Source organism: Leucopleurus acutus, assembly GCF_964270905.1.
Source record: "Leucopleurus acutus genome assembly, chromosome: 10".
Classification (NCBI taxonomy): Eukaryota; Metazoa; Chordata; class Mammalia; order Artiodactyla; family Delphinidae; genus Leucopleurus; species Leucopleurus acutus.
In genome coordinates this window covers 67,708,842-67,732,181 of record NC_139153.1, presented here as the reverse complement: position 1 = coordinate 67,732,181, position 23,340 = coordinate 67,708,842, and the positions used below count along the sequence as shown (strand labels likewise).

Genomic DNA, 23,340 nt, shown 5'->3' with positions numbered 1-23,340 from the left:
GGAACGGTGCCCACACTGCCCCCCCTCCATGACATGGGAAGGCTCCTGGGAGCTCCCAGCCCTGTGGACCACAGTCTAGCTCAGTGGTTCTCCAAGGGAGGTCCCTGCACCAACAACATCAGTGTCACCTGCATTTTTAGAAGTACAGATTCTGGGCTTCCCTGGTGGCACAGTGGTTAAGAATCCGCCTGCCAGTGCAGGGGACATGGGTTTGAGCCCTGGTCTGGGAGGATCCCACGTTCCGCGGAGAAACTGAGCCCGTGTGCCGCAGCTGCTGAGCCCGCGTGCCACAGCTACTGAAGACCCCGTGCTCCGCAGCAAGAGAGGCCTCCGTGATGAGAGGCCTGCGCACCACAACAAAGAGTGGCCCCCGCTCGCCGCAACTAGAGAAAACCTGCGTGCAGCAACGAAGACCCAACGCAGCCAAAAATAAATAAATAAAATAAATAAATTTATTTTAAAAAAAGAAGTACAGATTCTTAGCCCTCATCCTAAACCCACCGAATCAGAACCTACAATCTATGTGTTAACAAACCCTTTAAGTAATTCTCATGCCCAGAAATGGGGAGTGACTTGCTTTAAGTCATTCAGGGAGTTTAATGGGATATAATTATTGAGTGTCCAGTGTGTGCCAAACTCTAGTGTATATGTTGCAGGGGTTACCAAGAAAGTTAAGTCTCTGAATTAGTTATGCACTGCTGAGTAACAAATTAGCCCACAGCTTAGCCACTTAAACAACAGGGTCATGGATCTGGGTGTAGCTCTGTGGAATCCTTTACGTCAGGGTCTCTCACAAGGCTGTAGTCAAGGTGTTGGCCAGGGCCTCAGTCTTCTCAAGGTTCAGCTGGGGCAGGATCCACTTCTAAGTTCACTCAGTGGTTTTTGGTAAGATTTAGATTCTCGGGGGTGGGTTGGCTGATAGCCTCGGTTCTTTGCCACATGGGTCTCCCCACAGGGCAGCTCACATCGTGGCATGTGGCTTCATCAAAGTGAGCGAGCAAGAGAGAGAGGGCGCCTAAGACGGAAGCCATAGTCGTTTATAACATAACCTTGGAAGTGACTTGTGCTCTAGTCCAGTCTTCATTAGAAGTGAGTCACTAGCTCCCGCCCATATTCAAGGGGAGGGGATTGCACACGAGATGGGACCTTAAAAGATCCCACAGTCCCTGTCTCTGCCTTGCATTTACAATTGGGGCATCAAATCAATACACCCCTAATGCGGAATCAGTCAGAGAAGGAAGGTGGTCATAGAGGTGGCACAAGTTCAGTGGTGGCTCAGAGAGAAGTAATTCTCTGGTTGGAGGAATCAGGAAGACTTCCTGGAGGAGGCAGCATTAACAGCAGACCTTGAAGGATTGGAGGATGTGCCATTGGCTGAGAAAGGGAGGCCAGGTGGAGGACACAGCCTAGGCAAAGGCAGTGAGGTGAACAAGTGAAGGGCCTGCTCAGGTATCCAGGTATCAAAACCATCTCACTTGAGTGGAGCCTATATAGAGAAAGGGAGAATAAAGTGACAATGGAGATTGGAGCCATAGGTGGACAGCTTCCACTGTTAGATGTGGGAGCTCTCCCCTTGATGGGGGGGGTGGGGGCAGGAGCTGGGAGAGTCGTGGCTTCCATCATTACCGGGTTCAGGACTGAGGGGCTCCGAGCCCAGTGCTCCCCTGTTCCACCAGCCTGGCCGTGAGATCCACGCCCCATCTCCTCTTGTAGTTCGGACGCACTGAAGTCATCGACAACACACTCAATCCCGACTTTGTGCGCAAATTCATCGTGGATTACTTCTTCGAGGAGAAGCAGAACCTCCGTTTTGACCTGTAAGTAGAAGATCGTGCTGAGGATGGAGCTGGGGAAGGAACCATGGATGGGAGGTGGGGCTACAGGACCTGTAGTGGGGCGGGAGTTTCCTCAAGAGGGAAGGTAGCGGGGAGCTGTGATAGTAGAGGAGCTCAGGGTTGGCGTAGGATAAAAGTGACAATTAGCTGAATCCAGCCCCACCTTCATCAGGAGGTGGAAAGGAGGTGGGGAGGGGGAACAAAGGCACCCCCCCATTTGTCTCAGTGTGGGAGGGTGCTGGGCAAGCTACCTGATTCGGGGGGTGGTGAGGAAAGATCTTGGGGGCAACCCAGCTCTAATTCTGGGGAGCCCTTTTCCCCCCAGCTCCCCATTGACTTCTCCCTCTGTCAAAGCTTGTTCTGGGACAGGGTCCCCTCCAGTTTCCCCTCCTGCAGAGGTAACTTGGCTGATGGGGCTCAAAGCATCTGTGTGTTTATCACAAAGATGCAGAGTGCCCCTCTCCTGAGGTTAAGGATGATGGTGAGATTTTAGTCTGATGAGCAGGTGGAGGAGTGGTGTTTTGTTGTATTTTCAGGGTCTAAGGTGATTAGAAAGGATTGTGCCCTAGAGAATTGTGGACTGAGTGGGGAAGAAAAGAGGGGTTGGCACCTGAGAGAGCAAAGGAAAAAAATGCAGTGAAAGGAAATGACATTGGAGGCAGCAATAGAAGGACTTGAGGCCCAGAGCAGTCAATGCAGCCCATTGTAGGGAAGTCACCTGGTGACACTTTGGAGACAGCAAGTGCTCAGGGAAGGGGACTGGCACAATGACGACTGCCCCTCAGTAGGAGTTGTCTGTACCTAGAATGACTGTTTGGCTGCAGAGATGGCCAGTGTGACTAGAGGCGGAATGCAGGAGGGAAGGGCCGCAGGTGAGGCTGTGGGTGAGCCAGCCCCAGGTGAAGAGAGGTGCCCAGCTGCAGGATCAGCTGCCTGTGGCGGGCTGAGGTACAGGTATTCATGCCTCCCTCTTTCCTGAGTGCTCAGGCCGGAGGGCAGGTTGGGCAGGCCTGGGCAAAAGGGAACAATCAGGGAAGGTCAAAGGCAAGGTACTGAAGTCCAAGGGCAGCTGAGCCTTAGCTGGGAAGATGGGAGAACAGTCCGTGAAGAGCAGGGTGGCTCGGGTATCTGTGAACCAGCCAGGGTGGCAGAGCAAGTTTATTTTAATTTTTCAATTTTTAATGAGGTATAACACATATAGTGAAGCGCCCAGATCTTAATAGCATTACCCCAATGATGCATTTTGATATCCATTTACCACCCAGATCAAGAGGCAGACTAGCACCTTAGAGGGCCCCCATTTGCATCTCCCTGCTATTACTCCCAGAAATATCCACTGTGTTGGTGCCTGGTTTTGGGGGAGCAGGGGTTCTGGCTCAACTCAAGAAGTCAGGCAATTTGGGGCAGGATGCCCCAGCTGCCTTCACCATCTCTCTGTGTTCCCCGCAGATACGATGTTGACTCCAAGAGTCCTGATTTATCCAAACACGTGAGTTCTGCCAGTGCCTGCCCAGCAATTCTGAAAGTCTCTTAAATGCCAAACTCTGAGTTGGCCTTGGGCTTCACTGTGACACAGAATGTGTCTGATGCTGCATCCTGTCATTTCAGAGCCCTCATACTTCCAGGGGTGAGGTGATGGAGCAGGTGGGATGGCTGTGAACAGAGTGGGTGACAGTGGTCTTTTCTGTGCCCTGGATGTGCAGGATTTTCTGGGCCAGGCCTTCTGCACCCTTGGAGAGATTGTGGGGTCCCCTGGGAGCCGCCTGGAGAAGTCCCTCACGTAAGTGTTCAGGGGAGTGGGACCTGTCTGGTTTGCTTCCTCAGTGATGGGCCAACTTCCTGTTCATCCCTGCTGAGGGCTGGCTCAGGGCAGGGGCAAAGCAGTCAGCCAGTCATAACAGACAATCGGAAATAAGGAGACCTCATGGGCCTTGCCCTTGCAGGGCTTTTAACCCAGTTATCTTGGAGGGACCCTGGCTCAATTATTAGAACCCCATGTTCCTTAGCATGGCCCGAGATACTATCTACCCCACTCTCACACCCCACCCCATCATTGTACAGGGGAAGAAACTGAAGCCCAGAGAGGGAAATTGATTTGCCCAAGGCCACACAGCTAGGAAGTAGAAGAGCTGGGATTTGAACCCAGGGATCTACTCACAAAGAGTATTCCTCAGATTGTTCATACCTTGTTGAGGCCAGAGCTGGGCATGGTGAGGCCCTCCCTATCCCACCCTGCCCTTGCATCATAGGGTTTTAAGTGCTTTTAGGGGAAGACTATTACACTGAGCAGGCTCTGGGATGTGGAGTCCCAAGGCTTGTCACAGTGGAGCCTGAGGGTGGCTTCAGGGACCAGCCAGGTTGGCCAGGTGATGGGGTGACCTCTCTTGTCCCTGTTTCAGGAAGCCCCAGGAGTAAGGCCCAGGCAAGAGAGGCCTGCACGCTAAGACAAGGGTCCAGGTCATAGGGCAGGGTGGGCAGAAAAGCCCCGCACTTGCTTCTGCCAAGTTCACACTGGATGCTGTCCCCTCACCGTGATCAATAACTGCAGAATGTGTTATTGTGTGGGGGTGGGGGGGTGGTCTCTCTCCCAGGCCCTTGTCTCTGACCCCCAATAACTGTGTGGCAACTTCAGGGTCCCCAGAAAGGCCTCACTATCCCCACAAACGTCTCCTCCTCTGGGTTCACAGAAGATAGTGATAAATAGCTATCATTTATTGAGAACAGGGAGTAAACTTATGTTTGGGGGCTCTGAAGTTTATAGAGTTTGGGGTCCCGGAAGTGAGTTTGTGTCGGCCCCTCTCAGCTCCCCACTGTCTGGATCAAATGCACATGAGTTATTTGGGTCTGTGCTGTCCCCTGACCCACCTTTGGTGGAGGGACACACCTTCAAGAGGGATCAAGGAAGACTTGGGATAGGGGATGGCTACTGAGAGGAGCCTTAAAGGGTAAGCGGGATCTAAAATGTCGAGATGCTGGGTGTTGGTGAAGGAGGGGGATCTACTCTCCCCACTGAAGACACGTGAAGTTTTCATGTGTCTAAGTCTAGTTGTCTCCCAGGCTAGACCTATGAACGGCTCCCTTTCATTGGGCATCTGTTCTGAACCAGACAGTCTTTTGTCTCCATGGCCTCATGTGATTATCTCAGCAATCTCCCCATTTCACAGCCCAAACACTGAGGCTCAAAGAGGTAGAGCAGAGGTTCTCAAACTGTAGCAGGCATCAGCATCACCTGGAGGGCTTGTTTAGTGCAGACTACTGGGCTCCAACCCCAGGTCTGGGCAAGGGCCTGAGAATTTACATTTCTAACACATTTCTAGGGGCTGTGATGCTGCTTGCCTGGGGACCACACTTTGAGAACCCCTGGGTGGAGCTGCCCAGGGCTTCACAACAAGGTTTGGGAAGAAGACCTCTCCTTCCTCTGGCCTGTGGCTCTTGGTCCTGGTTTGATGTTTGACCCAGAACAGAAACCTGTCTCCAAGAATCTAGATGCCAAGTGCTCTGGCCTCTCAGAATGGGGATACTCAGCTCATGACCTGCCCTCTCTCTCTCCACAGAATAGGAGCATTCAGCCTGAATTCCAGGACAGGCAAACCCATGCCAGCTGTATCCAACGGGTAGGCCACCAGACATCTCTAGCCCTGGAGTCCTCAGACATTCAGCCAGCTCTGCAGAGGGGGCCTCAGAGTCCTGGCCCAGTCCCTGCTCCTACCACTGTGCCTTTAGCCCTGGTCAGGGACACAGAGAGGGTCCTGGGTCCCTCCTAAAGTGGCACTTTGGGCTACTCCGCAGCTGGCCCTCCCCCCGTCCAGGCTAGAGCTCCAGCATCCCCAGCCCCAATGGCTCATAGGACTTCAGGGAGCAGGGTGGGGCTTAGAGGTAGGGGCTGTTTCTGGGAATCAGCAGGAGCTGGGCACTCTTCCTTCCCTTCCTCTCTCCCGACCAGTTTTCTTCCACCTCCCATCTCCTCTAACCCTTCCCCTCTCTTCTCTTCATCTCCTCCCCATCTTCTTCTCCGTTGCTTCCACTGCTGGATGTCAGCCTGCTCACAGAGTAGGTTCCGCTAAATCCTTACTCTCCGCATTTGCTTACCAGCTGTGGCAGGCTGGCCTTGTTCCTCCAGGCCCCACCCTGAACATCTGCTTTTGGCTGGCCTCACGCAGATATGGCAACCAAGACCCTCCCACTCTTTCCCTTTCCTCTCCTGGTTGGAGAAAGGGTCCTCACCTGGCAGGGGTGGGGGAGCCAGGGTAGGGAGCATCTGCTTGGGGGACCAGCCTGGAGGTGCCTCTGGAGACGAGCACTTTGGCTGAGTAAGCAAAGCTCCACTGGCCTTTGCAGAGGGCTCCTAGAAGTTGGGGTCCCAGCAGCTGGATTGGCCACCAGCCTAGCGGGATGTGGGAAAGAGGCCGTCAGAGGACCCAGGGATGGTCACAGCCCAGGAAGTATATGGATGCTAATTTATAAGAAGAGTAGAGAAGCAGCAATTGGAGAGGGAGCAGGAGTCAGAGAGAGAAACAGAAAGGGAGAGCAAGAAAGACCAGAAGGATGGAGGGAGGGAGGGAGAGAGAGAGAGAGAGGCCAAGCGAGCAGGTGGGAGCAGACTGGGGCTTGAGAGCGTGGAAGGAAAGATTGGAAATAGAAGAGGGGCTAAGAGGCAAAGAGAGGAGCAGATGGAGAACCATTGGACAGAGGAGGCTGGTGTGAGGATTCTATCTCCCTGGTCAAACAAATCAATCTTTACTAGCAAGGAGGGCCAGATTGGGGGGCGGGGGAGGTAGGGAGGGGCTTTGAGTTACTCAACTCAGCTGCCCAAGTCTAGGGGGACAAGCTGTCAGGCACCGCCACCTGCCTATGGCAGGGGAACCTCGAGATGCAGCCTCTGCTCTGCTCACCTGATTTGGAGAGATTTGGGCTGTCTCATCAGCCCTCAGGGCCGGCTCCCATGCCTCCCCTGTTTGAGAACCTCTCCGTTTAAGAGCTGGCACTGGGGAGAGCTCCATCAGTGGTTCTCAAAATGTGATCCACAGTCAACATGCTGGTGACCCTGAGGCTGGCCCAATTGTGGGGCTAGATTTTATCAGCTTTGCACGATTGTAAAGGAAACCAGGCAGGGAGAGAAATGGTGCTCTTGAGGGCCTTCTCTGTGCCAGGCACTGTGTGTGTGCATATTAGTTAGTAAAATGGATGCTACAATTACACCCATTTTATGGGCCATGAAACTGAGATTCAGAGAGGTGTAGTAGTGAGCCCAAAGTCACACAGCTACTGGACAACGTGCCATTTTCTTCTCCCTCCCAGTGGCCCCTGGCTGCACTGGGACCCCTCTGGGTTAGTCCTAAACAATCGGAATGGGATGGGATGGTGCCTGGGGGAGGGGGCCCTCCTGATCAAAGGAAGAGGTAGTGCAGATCCCCTGGGTAGAGCTCCACCCTGGGAATTGCCCTCCTACAGGGGATTCTCCGGGTGGGTTGACTTCATGTCCCGGTTGCCTCCCTCACAGAGGAGGCACATGGTTGGCCGGGATCTCTCTCCCCCAGAGAGACCCCAGCCAGAAGTTTAAGGGGAGGGAGCCATGGGAGAGGGCCCGGCAAGCTGCCACCAAGCGTATACCAGTCCTCCTGCTTTACCCCTTTTACTGCTCTCTCACCTACGGTGAATCAGAGTGGCTCAGAGCTGGAATGTTCCAGGACTCTGGGGATCAGCTGGGTGCAGGGTGGGGTGGCTAGCCCACGAGGTCTTTTGCCCACAGAAGTGGTCTTTGGATGGAAAGTTTGAGGACCACTGGTCTGGAAGCCTCCGGGTGAGTCTGGATGCTTTTCCAATTCTAGGACTTTCACTGCAGACAGTACCCTTCTTGGCGGGCTCTTGGGGAGCAGGGGGCGGGGCAGCTCTAGGCCTGGGGGCCTGGCCCAGGAAGCAGTGCCCTAGGCCACAGGAGACTGTGTCTTCTTAGGGGCTTTGGGGCAGATCTGCTGGATGGTTGGGGGTGGCGGGAGGAGGATGAAGAGGGCTGATTCAGGGAGAGTTCAGGCTTGTGGCTCTGTCTTTGTCTGACTTTCCATTCTTTCATCTTCTCCTCTACCAGTGGTGTCCCAGGGAAGAAATGTGGCACCATCATCCTGTCCGCTGAGGAGCTCAGCAACTGCAGGGTGAGTGGCAGAGGGACTCCAGGACAGGACCTGGTGGGGGTGGGGTTGAAGCAGTGACAGAGAGCAAGCTGGCCTCTCTGTGACCGTTGTGTGTCATTGGAGGGACTGGGGGAAGACAGGGCTCCTCAGTCTGACCTGGCTGTCGTAGAAGTCCACAACATCGGAGCTAGAAGGTGTCTTCCCTTTTTACAGCTGAGCTGAGGCCCAGAGACAGGAGGAAACTCGCCCACAGTCAGCAGCAGAGCTGGGCTGGGAGCCGTGGTCCACTCCCCATCATGGCCACCGCTCACTTGTCCTTGAGCCAAGACTGCCTTGGCAGTGACACTAGCAACAGAGGGGCCTTTTCTTGGAGCCTGGGCGCTTGGCATTTAGTTGTCATTTTTCACTTTTAGCTCTGGAGTAGGGTGACACCCCTGCATGGGGCTGAGGGAGAGAGAGCATGTGGGGTGTGTGTGTGTGTATGTGTGTGGTGTGTGTGTGTGTGTGTGTGTGTGTTGGGAAGCCAGAGTCTGCAATCCTAGGCAGCCCTTGGTTTTGCTTCTTCTGTGGGACTGTGGAAAAGAAGGAGATGGGGACAGCTGGCAGGTAGCTGAGCACCCAAGAAGGGGCTCAGGGGACCCAATAGCTAATAATGCTGATAAAATGCAGTAATGGTGATAGTTTCTGTCTGTCAATGTCTGGGCATTTTACATGTTATCACTACTTCTGACAACAATCCTAAGAGGTAGGGTAACCATTGTTATTCCCATTTTATGGATGAGGAAAGTGAGGTTCAGAGAGGCTAATCACCTGTTCAAGGACAATAAGTGGTAGAGCCAGGGTTCTAATCCAGGTCAGCCTGATTCTGAAACCCAGGCTTATTCCCCTAAACTACCCAGACTTGCATGCCCCTTAGGTTAATTAGGAGCCACAGGTGAGAACATAGAGGGTCATAAGGAGAAAAGGAGGAGACAGCGACAGTGTGAGCACAAGACCAATTCTGGGGTAACCTGGGAACTCAGCTTCCTATGGGGCTGGATCCAGCTCAGATTAGAGGGCCTGGGAGGGATGAGGAGAAACAGCATTTTCTGACCTTCCTGGGAAGGCAGTATAACTATTGTATCCATTAGCTGTCAGTATTTACCATATTAGAAGTTAAAATTGAGGGACTTCCCTGGCAGTCCAGTGGTTAAGACTCCGCGCTTCCACTGTAGGGGCGCAGGTTCAATCCCTGGTTGGGGAATTGAGATCCCACATGCGGCAGCACAGTGCTGCCAAAAAGAAATTTAAATTATGTATTAATTCATTTAAAAATAACAGTAGCTTAACCCATTATAGGTTAACAGAAGTAACATCTTTTTTGAAAAATAACTATATTTTCCAAAATAAAATTCATTTATTGAGAAGAGTGCTTTGCTTTATATTTTAAAAAATCACTTTAACGTCTGGCTTAACAGAAGAGCTGGATTTTCATATCAGCTTCTGCAGTCAATCTGTTATGATATCGCTGTTGGATAACTTCTAGAAAACTCCATGTCTTAGCATTATTATGAAAATAGCTTTGGCCTCGTGGACTCCCTTGGGGGTTCCTGGTCCATACTTTGAGAACTACTGGTGTGTATGGAGGTATAAATTGTTAGCCAATATTAATTGAGCGATTATTCTGAGACACACACTGTGCTAAGTGGTATATAGTATCAGTTTATTTATCTGATGTATTATAATATGTAATGTAATCCGTAGAATGATGTATTATAATATCTGATGTATATGGTCCTCATTTTACAGAGAGGTTAAGGGACCTGCCCAAGGTCACACAGCCACTGAGTAGAAGAGATGTGAGCCCAGGCAGTCTGGTCCTAGAGCCAGGGTCTTTAATGACTAGGCTGTAGTGCCCCAAACTCTGCTTTCAGGGCCTTCCAGTTGGAGAATAAGACACAGAATTGTTAGGACAGGGCAGTATAACAATGACCAAATCATCTCAAACACAATTGCTCAACGTGGTTTCTCTACTTGTCTGTTTACCTCAGTGGGTCTGGAGGAACTTGACCGCAGGACTAAACCTCCCCCTCGTTTACACCCAGGAGAGGGCGTGGCGTGCAGTAGGTGATCACAGGGGTTCTTTTGTGAATCTGTGACTGAATGAATAGGAAGCACAAACCAAATGTTTAGAAGCAGGTGATGATGAAAACTCCTATGCCTATATATGCTGGCGACCTCAACGCTGTTAGAGTCCCAACAAGGGAGAGAATGCAGCGTAGACTAGAGCTTCTGTTCAAGCTTCCTGAGCCTCAGTTTCCCCACATGTATGCTGGGGCTGATAGGGTGGCTGTGAGGATTAAAGGAGATTGTGAAGGGACTGTGCCTAGCAGGGGCTGGGCTCCTAGTGGGTGTCTGGGAAAGGTTGAATCTGAATTCCCTGAAGCCTAGATTCAGTTTGCCCCCATGCTTATAACTCAGTTGGTGACTTCCTCCCTAGTTTATAATTAAATAAAGTAATGCAAGTGAAATTGCTTTGGAAATTCTAAAGCTCTAGACAATGCTGGGTGCTGTTATTGGTCTACTTTTCCGGGATTGGTAAACAGTCTGGGTTTAATACCCCTTAGGCTCTGCCTCCTCCTCCTCCTTCCCCACTCCTCCCTTCCCCGCCTTCATCCAGGGATGACAGCGGTTTCTTTGATTTAAGCTGTTTCAGAGCAAGTGGGGGTTGGGGGGGACTCCCTCCCTTCCTCTTGATATTGTCAGCTCCTTTTCTTTTGGGGCATCTTTGGCTGAGTTCTGTCTTTCCCTAGAATACTTGCAAGGAAAAGAGACTAATTCCCAGCATCTGGCTGAATTAAAATAATTACATCTGAACGGCTTTGCTTCTGTCGTTCCAGCATTCAGTAGGAGGATCAAAGGAAGAGGGTGGAGTCTGAGAGATGGTTTTTCACCAGAGCAGGGCTTCCTGCTCAAATGGATATATTCTGCCAAAGCAGACAAACCCTCCCTTCATCCATGGGGATGGTGTGGGCGGGCAGGGACCAGCAAAAGATTAGAGTAGACTCCAGTGGGTCACCAGCATGCTTTGATGGGTTATAGAAAAGCCCTTCTCATCTGGAATTTAAATACCAAGAAAGTTCCAACAATCCGAATTTGATCCAAAATATTATTCAGTGATACTTGATATTGACAACGACGAGTTAATCTCCTGAAGGGGCTCTGAATGACCCAAGAGTTCATTATGCTCATCAGTAAAACAATGATTTTTCCGTGTAATACTGAGCAATATTTGCATAGTCCTCACAGTTGACCAAGACTCTCATGTTAACAGTCTATTTGATTGTCACCATGGGGCTCAGGGCTGGGTAGGTGTGAGTAACCCAGTGCACAGATGCAGAGAGGTTGAAGTGACCTGCCTAAGATTTCAGGATTCTAGCCCAAGCGTTGGTTCAGGGAGTCTTTCCCTCACCCAGGGAAGTCCCGAGTCTTCATGGTACACGGAACAGCTGTGGGCTTTGTGGTCTTTGTCAGGCCAGTAGCCTTTAGCAGGCATGAGTGGCTGGGCTTCTGGAGACAGGCAGTGGGGTGTTGCAGGTGCAGGGAGCAGATAGCTCCTTGCCTTCCCCTCTCCAGACCCTTAGCTACCCTTAGGGCTGCCAGCCACCCAGACCAGCCTTGCTCTGGAGCCAGGAGGTCCTGGCCGGATGCACATTCTCACTGCCTCCCAGTCAGGTCCCTGTACACACTGGCAAAAGTGTGGCTCACCTCTCACAAGCCAAGGGAGTCAAAGCTTCACACTGCAGCTGCCCCTCCCCCGCCCCTTTTAGGTATCACCAGCCTGCTCGTGTATTCATTCATTTCATTTCATCAGATATGCTTTGGCTCAGTTCATGCCCTCCCAGAGTTTCCAATTTAGTATGAGAGAGAGAGACAGAAATTGCCAACCAGCAATCACAGCACAGCAGTGGTCCTCAACCCTGCCTCTTTTTTTTTTTAATACATTTATTTATTTATTTATTTATTTATTTATTTATTTATTTATTTATTTTTGGCTGTATTGGGTCTTCGTTTCTGTGCAAGGGCTTTCTCCAGTTGCGGCGAGCGGGGGCCACTCTTCATCGCGGTGCGCGGGCCTCTCACTGTCGCGGCCTCTCCCGTTGCGGAGCACAGGCTCCAGACACGCAGGCTCAGTAGTTGTGGCTCACGGGCCTAGCCGCTCCGTGGCACGTGGGATCTTCCCGGACCGGGTCACGAACCCGTGTCCCCTGCATTGGCAGGAGGATTCTTAACCACTGTACCACCAGGGAAGCCCCCCTGCCTCTTTTTTATAACAAATATTTTATAGCACTCTTTAGTATCTTGAAGGAAAATTCATGGATATACTATACACTATTCCAAAATACATACAGGTGAGGCAGTGAGCCCTTGCAGCTACCTGGGGGGAGATGGATCCAGGCAAAGAGGTTAGCTCTTGCAAAGGCCCAGGAGCAGGAAAAGAGTGATGAGTGACATCAGAGAGGCAAGGGTGTGGGTGAGTGTGGAGGCCAGGTTGTGTGGGACCTTGTGGCCGGGGAGCTTAGCTTTGAATCCTGTTAAAGTCAGAACTCTCATTGTTCTAAAGACAAACTTCAGAGAGAGCCCAGTGTCTCTATATGGGAGGCTCAGGAAGAGTCCTGGGACGGAGGGAGAAAGGTAGGAAGAAAGAGGTAAGGTGAAGTGGGGGGTAGTGGTGAAGGTTTTCTGAGTGTCAGAATATGCAGGTTGATGTTTGGGAAAAATGTGTGTGTGGCCAGCACAGGTGTAAGTGTCCTTCATGATAAATGATCAGGATTCAGACATCACCTTTTAAAAAAGTTAATTTGTAATGTTTTGGTCTTAGAAATTATCTTTCTGGTTAAAAAAAAGCAGAATGAAAGAAAACAAAACAAAAACACTTTTCCTGATGCTAGAAAAATAACATGTTTCTAATAGACAGTTGGAAAATACAAAGAATAGAAACATCAACAAGAGATAATCACTGTTGCCATTTTGATGCATTTCCTCCAAGGCTTTTTTTCTGGGCGTACAAATATATAGTTTTTTCTTATAATTAGTAGAATATGGTAACCAGATTTATTTTCCCATGTCACTAGATATTCTTGGAAGACATTTTTAATAGCTGTATATCACTTTTCTGTTTATGGATGGGCCATAATTTATTAAAGCTATTCTCTTAAAGGAAACAGTATAATTATTACTGCAGTGAACATCCTCATAGCTGAATTGTTCCATTTTTCTTTGAACTTTAGTTGATGGATTTTGGTTAGTATGCCAGACACACAGGCTCAATGAGCAGGAGGAAAAACGGTCAATCTGGAGTATTCAGCCTCTGAATGACCAAATCAACAGTTACACAACTGATTGGATTGCTTGAGAAGTCAGTCATTAAGACAGGAGAGAAAAACCAGCTTGACCTCAAGGTGGTTATTCCCGTCAATGTGTAGCGACAGGCCTAGCCTCCTAGACCAACTTTAATACTCACCATCTGCATTAGAATAAACTCTAACCTATGGAGTCTTTGCTTCTATCCCTGAATGCCTACACCCCAGGCAGGCCGGGGCTCTGGGCCCTTCTATGAATGCAGAAGCCCTTCTGAAGGTCACTGGTCACGGAATCACTCCCAGCTCTGAGTTGTGTTTCTCCCTACGGGAATGCTAAATTTCAGAGTTGTGGCTAATGATTCTTTATTTTTTAATTTAATTTTTATTTTATATTGGAGTATAGTTGATTTACAATATTGTTTTAGTTTCAGGTGTACAACGAAGTGATTCAGTGATACATATATATATATATCCATTCTTTTTTCGGATCCTTTTCCCATATAGGTTTTTTTCTTTTTAATCAATGTCTTCTTTTTTCAGACTAAAAAAGGCAATGTACTAATTCCAGGAAATTTGGAAAATGCAGCAAATATTAAAGAGAAGACAATAAATGTCACCATGGTTCCACCATCTATTTAAAAGTGCTTCTTAGGGTACAGCATGTGAGCAGTAGGGCAAAGTGGTTAGAACTTGGGCTCTGGATCCAGACCAAATGCCATTGCTTACGAGCTCTGTGACCCTGGGCAGGTTACTTGACCTCTCTGTGCCTCAGTTTCTTCATCTGTAAAATGGCTTTATTCAGATTTTTGATATTTTATGTATCATGGATTTTTGCATTGATTTTGATTTTTTAAAATATCGCATTAGGGACTTCCCTGGCAGTCCAGTGTTTGAGACTTCACCTTCTAATGCAGGGGGTGCGAGTTTGATCCCTGGTGGGGGAGCTAAGATCCCACATGGCTCACAGCCAAAACACCAAAACATAAAACAGAAGCAATATTGTAACATTCAATAAAGACTTTAAAAATGGTCCACATCAAAAAAATCTTTAAAAAAAAATCTCATTAAAATCTTTCATTATTGAGATTTTTGGAGTCCCTTAAACTTTGCACTTGCCTTATCCTTGCTCTGATCCTGGGGGCTGCCAGCAAGACCCAAGCCGGAGCAGCCTTCCATTCTCCACCCCCCACCCCCGGCGTGTTGCTACCCTCTCCCAGCCTTCAGCCCACTTGCTGACCTCCTGGGTCAGGGAGGCCTAACATGCTAGAGTTAGTTCTCCCAGAGAGAAAGGCTGTTTGCTGTGGTCTCCCAAGCAGCCTGATTAACATGCGGAAAGATGCAAATTGAGGCAATCCTGCTGTTTTAGAAGAACTTAATATGTTTTTTTAAAAGATAGGGTGAAAAGGCAGAAATTGCAGAAAATTATATATTGCGGGAGCTGTTTTATCATCTCTGCAGTTGATTCCAGAGATGCTTCTGGTTTGGGACAGGCATATCATGTGTTCAGAGAGCCCCACTGCCAGGCTGAGAATGTCAAACAGCAGGACCTCTGACCCTCAGCCAGAATTTACTGCTCCCTGATCCTGCTGGCCCAGTACATTTTATTGCCGCTTCCCTAGCCTCTTCCTGGGGTCACATGTATATCAAGTGTTGATTCATTCATTAACCCTTATTTAAGGGGAACAGTTGAAGCATAGTAAATAGGACTATTGACATAACCCAGAAGCACCTTCAAAAGCAAGTCCCCAAGCAGCTCCATGCTCCTTGTCTCACAGGCTCCCCATGGGCCACACACCCATCAGGGAGGAACCTTGCCTTGGTTATAGCCTAGAAAGCTCTCTGAAGTTCTGTCTTATGCCCACGGATTTGACAATGGCCCCATACGGTTTATCATAATGGGCTTTTGGCGAATGTTTCTGGGTCTGGGTGGCGATAGGGAAGGCAGATCATGTTGAAGAACAAAATAAGCTCCCAGCAATGCCTCACACATATTTGCCATGGGGGTGGGGTGGGGGAATGAGATGTGGCTCACTGGTGGATGTTTCCAGTTAGATGAATTTCAGAGTCAGTCTTTTTTTTTTTTAGCTAGCTTGCATAGAGGAGACTTTTCTAAAATGGATTTCACACTTCTCTGACTTCTCAAACTGAGGCTACAAAACATAATTAAACTTATCTTGATGATTCGGGGTCATCATTTGGAATCTCAGTTATTAATCTTCGGAGCCAGACTGTCTTGTTTCAATCCAAGCTTCTCCTCTTACTAAGATTTGTAGCTTCAGGAAAGGGTATTAACTTCTCTGTGCCTCAGCCTCCTCAGCTCTAAAATGGGAATAACGATTGTAGTTATCGTAGATAAACACGAGTTGAACATTGGCAATTCCATATGGGTCAGCCCGGGAGTAGATGGCACTTGGCGAGTGTTGGCTTCTATTCTTTTAGCTGTTCTATGCTGGGCACTGTGGACTGGTACTTAACATATATCATCTCCCTTGGTCTTCCCAACAGTCTCACAGGGGACATTATTACTCCATTTTTCCAGAGGAGAATACCAAGACTTAGGTTAAATTGCTTGCCCCAGGCTGCTCAGCTAGGAGATGGCAGAGCTGGGGTTCCAACCAGGTGTCTGTGGCTCCTTTGTACTGTTCTCTCTGTCAGGTGCTGTGCTGGGACCATGGCCCTCCCAGTGGAGCACTAAATAGTCCTGGAAGTTAGGGTCTATTAAGTTCTGCATTAATATTTTTCTGATATTCCTGCTCCCCTCCCTGACCTTGCAGGGCCCGCAGGGGTCCTCCTAGGAAGGAAAAATAAGAGCTTTGCCTCTGGATTTTGTGGCATCTGTTTTGGTTGTTTCAAATATATGTGTGTATTTCGTAGTCAACCAGTATAGGTGTCATGTGCAGCTTGCCTGTATCCATTCAGGTGAAGGTGTCACACAGGTGACCTCCAGATGTGGGAGAGGTCACTGTGAGAACCATCAAGCTATGCTGGAGGGATCCTGGATTCCCAGACTGTCCCCTGAGCACCAGCCTTCCCCAGATGCCGCCCCTTTCCCAGTACGCTCCCTGTGGCATCAGCGCCAAAACCTAAACCGCCCAGTTGAAAAGGACAGTGGTGATCATCCAGTGCAGTGCATCACTTTATAGATGAGGAAACAGGCTCAGAGGGCTTGAAGGACTGCTGGGACAAACTAGAACTCAGAGCTTTGCATTCCTTGCTGGGGCTCCTACTCAGCAAAGTCTGGTCTGTTTTCTGATGCCGCTGATGGTTCCATCCATGGGGAGGAGCCAGGGCCCACTTTATGGGCATGTGATCTGTTCATTCACACAGGACCTGCTCTTGGTTTAATGCTCTGCTGTTACAGTCTTGAAATCTCTTAATACTCTTTGAACAAAGGACCTCACATTTTCCCTTTTTACTGGGTCCCACAAATTATATAGGCAGTGCCGGGAGGAGCCTACCAGGTCCTAGGCTTCCTCCTCTTTCTAGGCCTTGGGATGGAACTCCCCAGGGAGACGTTTAAAGTGCTCCCTCCATCCAGCATGGGATGGGATTGGAACTTTCTCCTGGGGAAAGATAGTGACTGCTGGGGATGGACTTAGAGGCTAGATATCTTTCTGGGAGGGTGTGAGGGAAAGCCCTGAAGTCTAACTGCCTTTGTTACCACCACTGTGTGATCTTGGACGACCTCTAAAAGCCTCAGTTTCCTCATCTGTAAACTGGGAGACTAGAGGAGTTACTTCTTACTGTTATAATGAGGATTCAGTAAAATAATATATGTAAAGAGAAGGCTTAACACAGCACCTGGCATCGAGTAAGTGCTCGGTAAGTCAGCCATTCTCTATTCCAGGTCTGAAGTCCTAGATTCCTCAGGAGGCTCTCAGATTCCTGGGGCTTCTAGGCCTTGGAAGCCCCCAATCTGGCCTCCTTGTCCCTCTCAGGTGGGCGATGCTGAGGGACATGATAAAAGCCATCATTACCTGGGCGCCTCCGTGTGCTGGCCACTGTGCCCCAGCACTGCCCCTCAGGGCCTCCCTTCAGGAGACCCTCTCAGCCCAGGCTAACCCAAATCCAGCCCTGACCTGAGTCAGAAGAAATCAGCGACTCTAAAGATACAGGGAAGAGGGTCTTGTGAACTATAGTGTGCTCTGTGCTGGAAGAGGCATGACTTTGAAATCATGTTGAGTTCATACATGTTGAATTTCTGTTCCACCAGTTGCCAGCTGGTGATGTTGGGCAGGTTACCTAGCTCCCCCAACCCCCAGCGTCCTCATTTGTAAAAAGCAACAAAGGATTATTCTGAGGGCTAAATATGATAAGGCTGTAAAGCACTGAGTTCAGTGACAGGCCCACACAGATGATATCTAATACATGTTTGTTGAATGAATGAATGAGCCAGTGAATGGAGGGATGCTCTGTTTGCTGTTGTCAGATGTCCTTGAGGGAAGGCATATGAGGTGGTAGAGGTGGGAGTGGGGCAGGGACAGAGACCACACACAGTGGGCGGGGGGAGGGGAGAAATATCCAAATCATCATAACTTGTACACACACAGTACTTAGTGTGTGCAATATACTGTTCTCAGCGCTGTACTCAATTAACTCATTTCATTCTCACAAGCCTATGAGGTGGGCCTTGCCTGTACCCCATTTTGCAGATGAGGAAACTGAGCACAGAGAGGGTGAGTAACTTGCCCTAGGTCACACAGCTAGTAAGGGGATGGAACGGAAGCAGGCAGCCTGGCTCCAGAGACCATATTCTTAACCATTATATCGTACCCACTGCCCCAACCTTTGACCATGTCCTTCAAGCTGTGAGAGGTTGCATCTTCATCCCTGCCACCATTTTGGTCCTCACTGGGCTGTAGGACACTGATCTCCAGAGACCCTCTTCGCCACTGAGAGGAAGCAGGCAGCGTGAGAGAGCTGGGTGGCTTGCTTCCTGCCTTGCTTCCCTCAAGGGCCAGGCCAGGCCAGGCCCCAGGGACTATTGACAGAGCCTTGAGCTCTGGCCAGTTGGCAGCTGGTTTGTCGGGACGCAGAGCTTTCAGGTTGAAGAGACCACACGGGGATGGGCAAAGAGGAGGACACGGGGGCATCTCTGCCCAGTGCCCTGCTGGCTGCAGCGAGCTGAGGGGCTAGGAGCCGTGTGAGAGGAGAGGTCAACCGATTCTCACTAGGCCTGGTACCTTCCTTATGCTCTTGGGTTGAGTGTTAGGTCTGGGTCAGCCAAAGCTGTGAACTAGTCAGGGGAGTCAGAAACCCAGGGCTCTGTTTGATAAGCTTGTAGGGGTTGCTCCCTGCTCTGAACTTTAGGCTCCTCAGCTGTAAAATGGGGGGCTCATGGTCCAGCTATAGCTACCTCAGGGTTAGATGAGCCTCTTGTGAGTCAGTGCATGTGAAAGTGATATGTAAACTTGAATGTCTTCTAGGAACCATACAGTCATGTAAGGGAGTGAGGCGATGTGGCCAGCGAGGGCTTGGGGTTAGGGCTTGGGGTTAGGTGACCAAGCTCAGAGTGGCTTGAGTTAGTCATTTCACCTCTCTCTGAGCCACTCAGTACAATAGCGATGATACCTTGTGCGTGAACCTTGACCGAGTGGGTGACATGCCTGCACTCTGCTCCAGACTTCGCACACTTGGTCTCATTCAGCCCTCACCACAGCCCTTTGAAGTGTGTACTGCAATCAGCCCCATGTTACAGAGGGGAAACTGAGGCTCTGAGAGGTTACCTCCCTTGCCTGGTCACACAGCTACAAAATGGTAGAGCCAGGATTCAAACTGGGGCAGCCGGCTCCAGAATCCACCTGCCTCACTGCCCGGCTGCTCCACCAGACCTGCCGGGTGGGGTTGTTTGAAGATGAAATGAGACCCTCCTAAGTGTTAGCTCAGGGCCTGGCACGTGGTGCAGGGCAGGAGCTGCTGTCCTTTCTAACTGGCTTGGGGCCCAGAATCCCCAGGCCCTGGGGCTGTGTCCCCGTAGGGACGGGGCCCACCTCCAGCCTTCTGTGCCTCACACCCCTCTTCTCTCTCCTTCCCACCAGGATGTCGCCACAATGCAGTTCTGTGCCAACAAGCTGGACAAGAAAGATTTCTTTGGGAAGTCTGACCCCTTCTTGGTGTTCTACAGAAGCAACGAGGATGGAACGTGAGTTCTCCGGCAACGCTTCACCCCCACTTCTGGGGGCATGGGCTTTGCGGGGAGAGATGGACTGTGGTGACTTGCCGGGCGGGGGTGGCTTGGGCCATCTCCTCCTGCTGCTGCCCTGAGGCCCCTGCTCTAGAGAGGGCAGGGGCTCTGTGTGGAAGTCAGGGGCTCCAAGGTAGTACCCTGGCCACGCAGATGGGGCTGGTGGGGGATAAGGGGCAGACTGCAAGCCCACAGTGCCATTCTGAGGGTCATTACTAAATGGCTGGCGCTGGGCATGTCAGAGATGGAGGGAGCAGGCAAAAACAGGGCTAGGGCAGGAATGAGGGGCCCCTCTGATAGTCTATTCCTTCTTCCACATGCATCAGTCCACATCTTTAAGCCTTGTCCTCACTCACGCACAGCCTTCCTAACACCCCACTACACATATTCCCCCCACTACTTCCTACTCAGCATGGCAAATCTGGACCCCTTTCCCTCCTTGGCCCCAGGCTTCATTCAAAATCCCTCCCACCTTTGAAGCCTCCATTTCCTTCTCTCCTCTCCCTAATCTGGAAGCCACCCACAATATGATGGAAAGACAACTCGTTGGGCAATGTAAGAGGTCAGTGATGTACACAGAGGGACAGATTCTAGGTTGAGGGTCTTGGGACGTAAGTCCTCTTTTCCAACCCGCTCTGTGACCCTAGACAAGTATGCCCCCTCTCTGGGCCTGTTTTCTCATCAGTAAAATGATCTGATTAGATTAGGTGGTCTCCATGGTCTCTAAGCACCACAGCTCTGGAAGGCTGCAGCTGCTTAGCTGGGATTCTGCAGAATGAGGAAGCGATGGGGCCAGGGAGGTTAATTAGAGAAACGCTGCTGGAGAAGGGAACTAGGAAGAAGGTTTTGAAGGAGAGGAAAAAAATGGGTCCACGGGGTTTGGGGTTTGGGGGGAGGAGCAGGGAAGAATAACAGGCTAGAGAAACAGTGTGTGCAAAGCAAGTGTGCCCTGAACAGAGGGCAGGGAGGCCTCGCTAAGTCCCCTAGAATCTGAAATTCTGGGGGGGTGTGTGTGTGTGTGCGTGTGCGCCTGCGTGCGTGCGTGTGTGTGTGTGTGTGTGTGTGTGTGTGTGTGTTGGGGGGCAGGGCAGCAGCAGGGAGGAGGTATGTTTCAGTCGAAGGGAAAACTGATCTTTAAAGGAGCGTACAAAACAAGGGAAATTAAGTATGATAATTTGCATAACAAAAGGATCCTTTGTCTCACCGTAGGACTCTTAGCAGGATTTCTTTAAATAATTCTTGTTGACTTTGACTTGATTTGAGGGAGGGAGGAAAAGGTCTGAGTAATGTTCTGGGTGCCCATGGAAATGTCCATGCAAGTCCCCTCCAGAAAGGAGGGCAGGGGCCGCCCCAGGGCTTGTCTCAGCGGCGAGGGCTGACTGGCCAGCAGGAGGGAGGGATTTGGGTTGTGGAACAGGAGATGGACATGTTGCAGAGTGTTTGCCAATGATTATTCTAGCAGAGCGGTGTGTAGGTTGGGTGGGGAGGGGGCGGGGGAGAGGGAGAGACTCGTGACTGACGCGGTGAACAGGTGGGAGGTGCTGCGCCAGGCGAGCTGTGGAAATGCAGGGGAGGAGGCAGGGAGGGGAGGACATGGGCAAAAGGGCAGGGCAAGACCTGGCTCTGCGGAACTTGGGTGGGGACCGCCCACCGCCCCCTCCCTGGCAGACGAGCTGCAGGGAACCCAGACTGTTGAAAATGGCAAAGGAGCTGGTCAGATGGGGCAGGCGATGGGGGTTTATTTGGGGGCGAGTTTCACCTGAAGCATGGGCTGGATCTGTCTGGGGTGAGGGGACACCAAGGGCAACTGGAGAAACCGATCCAGAGGGACCACAGGGAGTGAAATGTCAGGCCTGCCACGCCAGGAGGGAAAAGGGCAGGAAGCATCCACGGAGCACCCGTGCTCCTGGCACTGCACATACCTTGTCCTCTTCAATCAGAATCACTGGTCTGGGAGCAAGAATGTGGTGATGGAGAGCTGGGCTCAGCCAGTCGCTGCCAATCATTAACTCTGTAATTTTAGGCACGTGTCTAACCGAATGGAACTTTATGTGATGGTGGAGATGTTCTGTATCTCACTGTCCCTTATGGTCGCCATCAGCCACGTATAGCTGCTGAGCCCTTGAAAGGGGCTAGTGCGACAGAGGAACTGAATTTTTTATTTCATTTCATTTTAGTTAATTTAAAGTAAATAGCCACGTGAGGCTAGTGGCTACCATTCTGGACAGTGGGGCCCTACCCTCTGCGTTTCAGTTTCTTGGTGTGTGTGATGGGGAGAATCATAACACCTCCCTCCCAGGGAAGCCGTGAGGATTAAATGAGTTAATTCGGGTTATTAGAACAGGATCTGGCAGCGTTAGTTACGGTTCTTTGGGAAGCTCAGTCACTTGCCCAGGGCTGCACAGCTGGAGGTAGTGGTCCTGGGACCGGAGCCCACATCTGTCTGACCCCGTTGGTTCACACCCTCACCCCACGGCCACGTCCCGAGTGTGTGTTGAAATGAATTGAGTTGAGCTGGGAGATGACTGCAGGGACCATTTCCACACTAGGGCCTTGTCCCCCATGGCAAGTACATCAGGGGATCGAGAGGCCTGTGGATTTAGTGATGGAAAAGGCGGGGGGCTTGGGGGAGTTTAAAGAAAGTGGTTTCAGGCAAGGGTCTGAAGCAGAAAACAGACCACACAGGGCTCAGGAAGAAAGACCTAGGGAGGAAATGAGGCTAATAGCTTAGAAGACTTGGTCAGGCAGTTTGGCTGGCAAGCGAGAGGAGCTAGAGAAGGCAGTGGTTCCAAAGAGGTGGGGAGATGGGGAGGGTCCACAGCAGGTCTGTGCGACTGTTGCAGGTGGGAGGTTAGGGCTTCTGCAGGGTGCGAACCTTCCTCCCTTCACCACCAGTTGCTGCTCCTACCTCCTCCCCCAGTCCAGGCTCCTCTTCCTGCCCGACCTACTGCCCCAGCCATGGGCAGCTGTGGCCCCTCCTTTCCCCATCCCCATTCCTGTCCCCATCACCAGCTCTGGAGTGTGTGGGGAGGTCTCCCACATGTACCTCACACTCCAGTGGGTGGGCGAGAAGGAGCACAGAAGAGAAACGCTGAGCCATGGTGACAGGAATGACATTTTGACTTGAAAATTGCCAGAGAAGAAATGGCACAGGCTGTGTGGGTATGGGTGGTGCCCAGGCACCTTCCTGGGTGACCTTTCCAAGCCAGGAGGTAGCTGGGGTGGATGCTGGGAAATCTCATGGGGACAGCCCCTGCCCTGAGCTCCTCTCTGGCTTCTCGCTGCCCCTCCATGTGGCAGGGCAGGCTTCCACGGCGGGGCCAGTCAGGCACGGCATGGGGAGTGGGCAGGGGCGCTGGATCGGGGCCCAGCTGGGATTAAGCCAATTCTGCACTTTTAGTTTGCAAAGCAAGCTCATGGATTCAGACTACAAGAGCTGAAAGGGTCTTAGAGATCATCTAAGCCAGGGGCTTTAATTTCACTGGCTTGAAATGCCAGTGAGAGCTATGGAAACTCTCCTCTGAGAAATACATTTATTCATTAGTTCATTCTGAAAAAAATATTACATGAACACCTTACTAAGTGCCAGGTGCTATTCTGGGCACTAGAGATATACCAGTGAACAAGGAAGACGAACCCTTGCCCTTATGGAGCTTACATTTTAGTGACAGACTATGAAAGATATAAGGAGAAAGACAGACCATGTCAAATGTCAAACGGTGACAGATGGGATGGAAAAAGCAGTATGGAAAGGGACTAGGATATCTCAGAGTCAGGGGACCAGGGGGTATAAATTTTAGATAATGGTTCTCAGGGCAGGTGCTCATGTCAAAGAGATGACAGTTGAGTGA

The 23,340-nt window shown here is 50.6% G+C and overlaps 1 protein-coding gene across 4 annotated transcripts in view; it reads left to right on the top strand.

Moving 5' to 3' along the window:
• Positions 1 to 23,340, top strand: part of CPNE5 (copine 5) — a gene marked incomplete at both ends in the record, with an annotated part of 89,676 nt that overhangs the window by 39,320 nt on the left and 27,016 nt on the right. For 2 of the 4 annotated variants that reach the window (XM_082849035.1, XM_082849034.1), the window contains 7 exons: positions 1,714 to 1,817; positions 3,285 to 3,324; positions 3,539 to 3,615; positions 5,390 to 5,449; positions 7,585 to 7,635; positions 7,921 to 7,984; positions 19,344 to 19,447. In XM_082849035.1, coding sequence (XP_082705161.1) covers positions 1,714 to 1,817; positions 3,285 to 3,324; positions 3,539 to 3,615; positions 5,390 to 5,449; positions 7,585 to 7,635; positions 7,921 to 7,984; positions 19,344 to 19,447 — 500 coding nt within the window. The remainder of the gene's footprint in view (positions 1 to 1,713; positions 1,818 to 3,284; positions 3,325 to 3,538; positions 3,616 to 5,389; positions 5,450 to 7,584; positions 7,636 to 7,920; positions 7,985 to 19,343; positions 19,448 to 23,340) is intronic. The other 2 variants (XM_082849036.1, XM_082849037.1) reach the window with 2 other exon arrangements.